At 36.3% G+C, this 9,579-nt stretch overlaps 1 protein-coding gene across 2 annotated transcripts in view; it reads right to left on the bottom strand.

Annotated features, from left to right (window-relative positions):
- Positions 1-1,943: 1,943 nt before the first annotated feature.
- Positions 1,944-9,579, bottom strand: part of GCNT4 (glucosaminyl (N-acetyl) transferase 4) — a 35,067-nt gene continuing 27,431 nt past the window's right edge. For both annotated transcript variants that reach the window (XM_031966417.1, XM_031966408.1), the window contains exon 2: positions 1,944-4,024. In XM_031966417.1, the coding sequence (XP_031822277.1) occupies positions 2,656-4,023 (1,368 nt within the window). In that variant the 5' untranslated portion in view covers position 4,024 and the 3' untranslated portion in view covers positions 1,944-2,655. The remainder of the gene's footprint in view (positions 4,025-9,579) is intronic.

The following is a 9,579-nucleotide window of genomic DNA, read 5'->3' as shown; positions in this document are numbered from 1 at the left end:
ACATCAATAGGATCTGGAAATGTCCACTTAAGTTAGACTAATTAATTACAAAAGGAATCTCTGGCTGAATCATGGAAGTATCTCAGAGAGTGACTTATTTTTAGTCTTATTTAAGATCAGAGGCTTTGGATGAGCTATATTTGGTTGAAATGCTTGGAAGGGAATGTGGAGGGGGGAAAAAAAGGAAGGAAAAAGAGGGAAAGATGTCATTTGCTTAGCAGTAAGTAACATATTTCATAAAATAAATGAAAGTACATTTCACATGATTATGAAACAAAACCCAGAAAAAACTATACATGTAATAATATAGTCAAATATTGCCATTACAATCATCCGACTAGGTTTTGTAAATTTTTGGGTTTTTTTTTTTGTTTTTTTTTTTTTGGTATAGATAACTACCTCTGACGGTAGCTTTTTTTTTGTCCTTAGAAAACTCAAAAACATTTTACCTCAATTCTGCAACATTTAAAGCTTCCAGTTGTTCTTAAGACTCTCTAACCTTTCCTCAAACATCTTACCCTCTCCCACATTTCCCTCTTAGTTATATAAAAATAAATTGGATCTTAATTACTTATGTTATGGAAATTCCATGAACCAGTTCCCAAGAACAGAAATTCTCAGCACTGTTGCTCCAAATCTCCCACTCCAGTTTGACTCTGATGTTATTAAAGGGAGTGAGTTAGTTGTCCCCTGACCCTGGGTTCTCAAAGGTCAATGAAAACAGGAGACAAACTCTGGAAAGTCCTTATTTAGCTTTGACCACAGCTGAAACACAGACTTTGTGCTTGTCATCTTAAGTCCAGTTTTAGAAAAGTCAAGAGAGGTTTATCACAAGAGGACTGACCGCCAAGAGACAGATTTCATGAAGACTACACTAAATCCTAGCTGGAAGAGGCTGGAAGATGCACTGGTGGGGAAATATCCACACTAATATCACTGAAGTCTGATGTAAGAACTTTAGCTATTTTAATTGTTTGCTTGGAAAACTTTTTTTTTTTTTTCCATTTTGTAGTTACACTAAGAGACGGGATAAACAGTTTCTCCAGTTTTAAAACTTATCTACTTGGAATCACTTAGAATTAGAAGTCCAATTCCTCCTTTTCCTTTTCATATCGCTTTCTTTCTTTTTTGGTGGTGAGGCAATTGGAATTAACTGACTTGTCCAGGGTCACGCAGCTAAGAAGTGTTAACCCATTTCTAAATCTGAGGGAACTGAGGTCCAAGAAGATGAAATGGTTTGCCCAAGATAATACAGAGCATAAATGGTAGCACCAAGATTTAAACCTGGGTCCTCTGATGTCAAATCCATTGCCCCACCAGATCATGTTCTGGAACAATTGCCACGGGCATAATGAAATGATAAGTGAGTTATTTTCTTTAGAAAGCTGCCATTTTCTACACATTCTTTTGCAGAAAATTCACAGTGACTCTAAGCATGATAGTTCCACAAATTCCACAAGTCATACCAAATATACAGAAGGATCTATTCTAACAAGACTATGCGTTGGTCCTGGATTCCCAAATTTAATGCTTAACTTAGTTGTGAATTTTAAAAAATTGTGCCCTTCAGTGGTATCACTGAGTAATGTGGTATACAGCACCCCAGAAATACCTGGGATTTTCAACTCTGCCTAGTGACTTTCACCACCACACAGGGATGTAATGTCTAGGCTAGCTTTCTGGAGGTCCTGCAGAAGGACTATCTCAGCAGGATAGTCACCATAAGGATGCACCGGAATAGCATCCCAAGTCTTTATCGTCTCCTTTACAGTATATGTGTCTGTCATAGTCTGACCCAGTCTCCTCCAGCAGTCTGCCAGTCTGCCAGTCTCAACCAGTCTCCCTCTGAGTCTGACTTTGTCCCCAGTTTAAATACCCCTATTACAATTACATCATTACAATATACTGAATATGTGTGAACTAGAGAACCATTACATCTCCATACTAAGTACTAAGTACATACTAGAGAACCATCATCTCATCAATTCCACTGAGTTAACACCTTGTTTCAAGTATACTTCTCCAGAATTCTGGTCCTCTACACATGTGCCATCAGGCACCCTGAGTATAAGGTGCACTGACTTACTTGCAAACTACAATATGGCAGGAAGTTGGACTTTTCTTCGAGCTCTCCTGAGGTAGTACACAGTCCTCCCTCCTACTCTTTCAAAAGTTTTTTAAAAAGTTAGGCAACTGAAATGAGAGAGGAATGGAATGTTAATTACTGGGCTTAAAGACCATCTGAAATGCATTGTTCCCTTTTGTGTGCTCTGACCAAATTTCCTTCAGCAGTATCTAATTACCACATGGACTACTATGAAGGTCTCAAGGTCAATATAAAGGTGCCATATATGAATTTGATGAGAAGTTTCCCAAAGGCATGATATGCCTCATTAGTATAATTTGCCCTTTGATACCAAAATATTTTGAAGATCACAAAAATTCCATCCAGCAGAATTGTAAAAGGTGTGATAGACAGGTATCTTATCACTATTCCAGCTTTTGATAATACTCTTCCATCCCCGTGTATCAAACATCTTTCAAAATCTAGGAGAATACACATTTATATAATCATAATGATGCTACATATCATCATATAATATAAACTTATTAAAAACAATCATCACTTCATTGTAATATTTCTATCATGGTGGTTCACAGTGACGCAGACCTGGGACTTCTAAACATAAATAATTTTTCTGAAGATATACGAACCCATTCTCTCTGTTGTTCTTCAAGTTTTTCAGCCAAACATTTTATTAAAACTGGGTCTACCTTGGAGTCAAATTTATTGGCAAACCAGTGTCCGTATTTCATAAGCCACCTTAATTCAGCTGCCCCATAGATACATACACTACGGAGATGAGATCCAGTACAAGGAGGATAGAAATGGTCTTCCAGGTAATTCCATTTGACCAGTCGGGTTTTACTTTGTAGATCTGTGACATCTTGTGCTGATCTGGAAATCTCCCCAGGTATTCCTGGTACTCGGATCATGGTGGCCCAGAAATGTTCATCTGGGGAGTATGTATCTTTAGACCACTCAAAAAAATCTTTAGCGATGGGGTTATTGAAAGTATAGTTAACAAAGGCTCGGCTTAAAACAAAGTAAGCACTACCCACAAAAATCTCAATGTTGTGTGGGGGAGCTTCCTTGGAAATGTTTGTCCTTACAGGCATTAGCATGTAGTCATAAGGCACAATTTTGAGTTCATGGTGATAAGTGAATCTTTCCTTTTTGCTGTTACTTGGCTTTACTGACTCTAGCATATTTGCCCCATTTAATTTCTTCAACTCAGTTACTAATTCAAAATTTGATTTTAAAGGAAAATCTTGTCCACAAAGGTTAATAACATACTTCCATGGAACATGGGACTTGAGCAAGTCAGATAAGCAATTCAAATCAGCTTGGAGCCTGGAAATGTGAGCATATTCCACTGTCTCTAATTTGGAAGCAATGAAGATGTTGGAAAAGCACTTGGCTAAATTGTTCATGGCTAGTTTGAAAGTGTTGGGTGATTTCTGATCATAATGGATGCAGAAAATATTATGACTATTGTATATTGCATGGATCAACCTTTCAACCATGATGGCATCTTTGTGAACCACCAAAGAATAAGCTATTGGGAATCTTTGTTCTTCCACTGAAACAGGCTTAAGGTGGTATCTTCTTATGGACTGATAGATCTTACAATCTCTTGTCATTTCTACAACATCTTCATCATCTAAATCAATAATGTCTTTCCTTCTTATCTCCAAAGTCTTGCCAATCTCCACAGGCTCCTGCTCATAAATATGGGAACAGTTAATTTTATACCTGGATTCACCTCTGACAAAAGTATACCTGTTTCTTACATAAGATGAAGTGCTTAAAGATCGTTCGACTAAGTAAATGCCTTTTCCAGAGAAGTAGGATCTTTTCACATTTAAAAGTTTCAATAAAGAGAACAACCATAGTGTCAAAAACAGGATGAAAATCTTCTGTCGCAGAGGATATTTAGAAGAACACATGTATCCCTTCATTCTGTAAAAAAAAGAGAGAATTCAGTTGCAATAGTAAAGAAAATTCCAAATACATGTTACAGTATTCTAATCTAGAAAGAAATTAACATTGAAACAATGGGAAAAAAGAAGCTGTATTTTTTTTTTTTTGGCTTTTTCCCCATGTTAACAGAACTTGAGCTGTGAAGATTTCAAAACAATTTGCACATACCAATTCATTTGGGAGAGTTCAGGGTTACAAATATCATTACTTCCATTTTACAAGTGTGAATCAACTGAGGCTTGAATAGGTTAGGTGACTTGTCCATGATCACCCAGTTATTCCATATGCAAGGTAGGACTTGAATCTCTTAATTTCAAGTCCAATGCTCTTGCCACATGCTATGAGGCATCTTTAGGGGGGAAAATTAGTAATTAAACAGAAACAGTGGAGATGGTAAACTTTTAGAGGTCAATACCATGTCCCTTGTATTTTTTGTAATATGAATTTCTCTTTATATATGGTACTAGTTCTTTTTATTTTGGGGGAGTCTATTCTGAATTGTCTATTGGACATTTCAAATAGGATAGTCTGTGGGTATCTTTAAACCCAGTATGTCCAAAATAGAATTAAATCTCTTTCTTTCCCTCCAGATTCTTTCCTATAATGAGTGCACTGCCATCCTTCTAGTCAATCAGGTACATTGATCTGCCAATATCCTTAACCATTCATTCCATATCTCCAATCGCTTGCTAAATCTCATTGTTCCTATCTCTGTGACACATATCATACCTATTCCCTTCTATTCTCTCACACAACCACTACCCTTGTTCAGGAGTACTCATCTGGTCTTTTGAAATAGTCTCCTAATTTTTCTCCTTACATCAAGCATCTCCCCATTCCAAGTCAATTGCCACACCTACTCTCTTGTAGAGAACTCCCAGGAAGCTAGAAACTTCGGTAACTGGGATGCTCCCCTCCTCCTAAGATTAATTTCATGTAAGCTTAAAATCATGAGAAAATATAAGGTCCTGGCACAATTACTGGGGCACTGTGAACTTTATGTAAGATTGAATCCCTAGAAACATGCTTCAGATCATAGAAAAACAGATCACAGAAAACAGAAACGAGGGTTTGTCACAGAAAATGCTTTTCATAATAACATATGGTTTTAAGATAAATAAGCAGCATGATGGCTCTGTTGAATTATCGGCAACCTCATCTCCTTATTTTCAATCGCCACTAGCCCATTTCTGTTGTGCCGGCCACAACACCCTCTCATTAAACTCTAGTGACAATCTCCCTTTAGGATCAAATACAGACTCCTGTTTGGCCTTTAAAGTCTTTCCCAACCTATCCCCAACCTACTTTTCCAATTTCATTATACATTCTTCTCCTTCTTATACCCTATATGTCCAGTCATACTGGTCTTTTTATTTGTCCTTCACCCACTATATCCAAGCTTTCATCTCTCTACTTTTGCATCATCTCTCCCCCATGGCTGGAACGCGTTCCTTCCTTATGTGTATCTCTCAGAAACATTAATTTCATTTAACGTTCAGTTCAAATACATCTTCTGCATGATACCTTTCCTGATTCTCTCTAGTCATTAGTTCTCCCTCCTTCATTAACCTTTTATTTATTAATTCATTTAGATATATATTTGGGGGGCAGCTAGGTGGAATAATGGATAGAATGACAAATCTGGAGTCAAGAAGACTTATCTCCTTGAGTTCAAATCTGGTCTCAGACACTTACTAGTTGTGACCCTGAACAAATCATTTAATCCTATTTGCCCCAGTTTCCTCATCTGTAAAATGAGCCGGAGACATAAAAGGCAAACCACTCCAATGTCTTTGCCAAGAAAATTCATCCATAATTGAAACAAGTGAATATTTCTTTATGTGTAGGTTGTCTCCCTGTATAGAATGTTAATACCGTGAAGGCAAGGACTGTTTAATTGTTGTCTTTGAATCTCCATTACCTAGCAGAATGCTTAACAAATATTTGCTGAATAAATTTACTTACTCTTGGATAACTTTTTGCTAATGTTTATACCTTTCATTTTGCTTTCTTGTCTTGTTTCTATAGATAGCTATAGCTAACAGAACTGTGTCAAATATTACTGAGAATATGGGCAGCCTTATTTTATACCTGTTTGTATTGGGGAAACTTCTAGTTCTTTGTCATTACAAATAATGCTAACCCTTGACTTTAGATATATACTTCTGATCATTTTAAACAAGAATCCTGCTATTCTTATATTTTTCAAAAAATTAAGTGTTGCATTTTGTCAAAGTTTTTTTCCCATGTCTACTGATGTAATTGTATGGGTTGGTTTGTTTGTTTATATGATTAACTGTGCTGCTTTCCTACTATATCATCCTTGTATCCTTGGTATGAACCACTTGGACTCTATCTTTAGGGGAGAAGTTCAATAAATATAAACTGATAAAGTGACTATTTTAACCCATTCCACTAAAAACAATGAATGTCAAGACTGACAACTAATTTTTAGCAATTAACTATCACCCCCCCCAAGTATAAGAAGCACATGTGGCAGAACCCTTCACAAGTACACTCTAGACCCTCTTCTTATCTGAATTACATCCCTTGAATGCTTTATAAATGATGACTATGTTCTATAATTTATTTTATAGGCTTCAGAAATGGAAAACATCTTAGAGAACAATTAGCACAAACCCAGTTTAAGTAGATGATCAGGCTACAAGAACAGCATTCAGGATGAGCATTCAGAGTTAACTATTTTAAAACCAAATTAAGTTTATTTATTTTTAATGATACGACCATTTACTGTGCTTTATGGTAATTAGATAATACAAAAAAGCAGCTTATATAGATGATTAAGCAGTATTACTTTGATGCAGATGAATCACATTTTTTTTCCTCTTCTTATCCTGTTAACTAACTTGTCAAAAATTTACTAAGCATCTCTTCTGTCTAACATTAAACTAACTACTGGTTCTCTACTAACTATAATATCTTTAATTAGATAAAATAGGGATAAAAATAGTTAACATCTATAGATAGTGCTTTAAGGCGTACAAAGTACTTTTCATACACTATCTCATTTGATCCTTATTATCTTGGTGCTATTACTGTCCCCATTTTACTGATAGGGAGCCCGTGGCAGAGTTCTGAGTGAGATCACAAAGCCAGCAAGTGATAGAGGTGAAATTCAAATAACGATTTCTTCTGACTCCATAGCTAATGTTCTTTCCATTACACTACATTGCCTCTTGTTAGTAATAATATTTAGATTATCTATCTCACATAGTTATTTTAAGAATCAAATGAAATAAAGGCTATATTATATATCGACTAGTATACATTTATATAGAATTATACATACAATTATATAGATGAAAATACAAAGCCAAAATAATTGTCAATCTCTAACAGATTTTGAAGAGACAACTCACAAACGTTCAGAGTGAAGTAATTTTCTAGCCTAAGATGTCTTGGAAGGACTTCAAGAAAGGGCAGTCTCCTTTGGGAGTTTGGGGGGTGGAGAAGGGAATGGAACGCTGCCCAGTGCAGGGGTGGAGTGGCGCGAGTCTAGCCAGAAGCTCTTGTCCAAAATATAGCAGTGTTGGCCACTCTGTCCTAGTTCAGAGGCCCGTGGCTCAGCAGGCCAGCTGTGAGACCTCCAACTCAAAGACCAAAGGCAAATTGTGAGCCTCTAAACCCTGGCATAAATGATGGTACTAGGCAATGGAAAAGCCTGCAGCACTGCCAGCCAGAATATTTGTTCCAAGAAATTTGCTTTTTTTTCCAATTTGGTAGGGAGTGGAAGGGGGAAAATATCCCCTATTTATTTTTTTAAATAGAGAGGTGATGAGGCATAAATGTAAAATAAATATTGCATGAACTTTTTGATGAGGTCACTATATTATTAATTTTGATTAACTGTTTTGTCGTAAAAGATTGCTCATAAAATGAGAATATTCTGTAAATGTTTAAAGTGTAAAAATTAAACATCAATAAAATTGAAAATATGTATGTGGCATAAACTTAATATATGTAAATATATTCAATATATAAAATAATTGGGAGGAAGAGTACTAGCAGTTGGCAAGTGGCAGGAAAAGTGAGCTGCCTCTCAAAGGAAGAAAGCAACTCTATGAGTCAGGTAAGGGGGAACAGCATTCTAGATATTAGGGATGGCCAATCCAAAGGCAAGGAAAAAGGTAAAGAAACTCAATGTCATATGTGAGGAACAGCATGAAAAATGTATTTGAATAGATTGAAGAAAGCAAGGGGTGAAGTAATTTCTAGGCTGAAAAGATGGGTTGGGGACAGATTGTATAGGGTTTTAAAAGCTAAAGAGAAAAGTGTATATTTTATCCTAAAGACAATAGGAAGACACAGGAGTCAAATGAAGGAAGAATAATATGATCAGATTTGAGCTTAAGGAAAATTACTTGGGTAGCATTTTGTAGGATGGACTGATGTGGTGAGAGGATTAAGGCAGGGAAATCCTTATAGTAATTTAGGTGAGAAGTTATGAAAATCTGAACTAAGGTTGTAACTGTATGATTATAGAGGGATGAGATTCAAGAGATATAAAAACAGCAAGATTTGGCAACTGATTGGACATACGGGGTGAGGGACAGTAAGAGAATCCAGGATAATGCCAAGATAATCCATCTGGGAATCTGGAAGGATGATTCTGCCTTTGACAGAAATAGGGAAGTTTAGGAGACAGGGGAGGGTTTAGGGAGAAAAGATAAAATGAGTTCTATTTTTGAAGGTTAAGGGACTAACCCAAGGTCACATTGCTAAGTTATGAGAGAGCCGAGATGAGAATCCTGATCTTCTGACACTATACCTAATGATCTTTCTATTTTGCCATTTACCATCACATTTCTTGTGTGGCTGTGCATGGGAAAACCTGTTTGGAAATATGTTAATAATCAAAAATGGTAGCAACATGGTACTTGAGAATAGACAATTTGGGTTGGGATCAGGGACAAGAATAAAACCTAAATAAAATCCCAGAGGCATGTACAAGGCATGTTCTTACATATTTATGACAGTTCACATCTCCCCTACAACTATATTCAGGTTGAATCAATCAATTAAGAACTTTTTTCTATGAATCAGTCCTAGGTGAGGCTCTGTGAATCATACAAGAAAAACATGAGCAAGATTGCTAACATTATATATGGTTACAAAAAAAAAGATTTTTTTTAAAATGGGGAAACCAAATTTTTAGCTCCATTTAATCAAATAATTAGAATTATTGAGTAACTACTATGCTAATTACTTTGAAGAATACAAAGAAGACTTTACTTCTGATAATTTCCCAGCCTAGATGGAGAAACACTGACTGGTGGCTTTCTTTGATTCCAGCTGAATGCTTGAAATCTGCCATCTTAAAAGTATGACCACATATGATTCATCTGCTCTAAGTGGGCCAGAGAGGAAGACTGTCTAGTGCTTGTTGGGTTGATTAATGCCATGGCTACTAGGAAAGGAGAGCTTAAAAGTTTCCTTTCACAGTTTAGAACTATTCCTTTGGGTCACATTTACTTCAAAAACAGGTGTGCTACTACTAGGCAGCAAAGCAGTAT

Source organism: Sarcophilus harrisii, chromosome 1, assembly GCF_902635505.1.
Source record: "Sarcophilus harrisii chromosome 1, mSarHar1.11, whole genome shotgun sequence".
NCBI lineage: Eukaryota > Metazoa > Chordata > Mammalia > Dasyuromorphia > Dasyuridae > Sarcophilus > Sarcophilus harrisii.
This window is presented reverse-complemented; position numbering and strand designations above follow the sequence as displayed.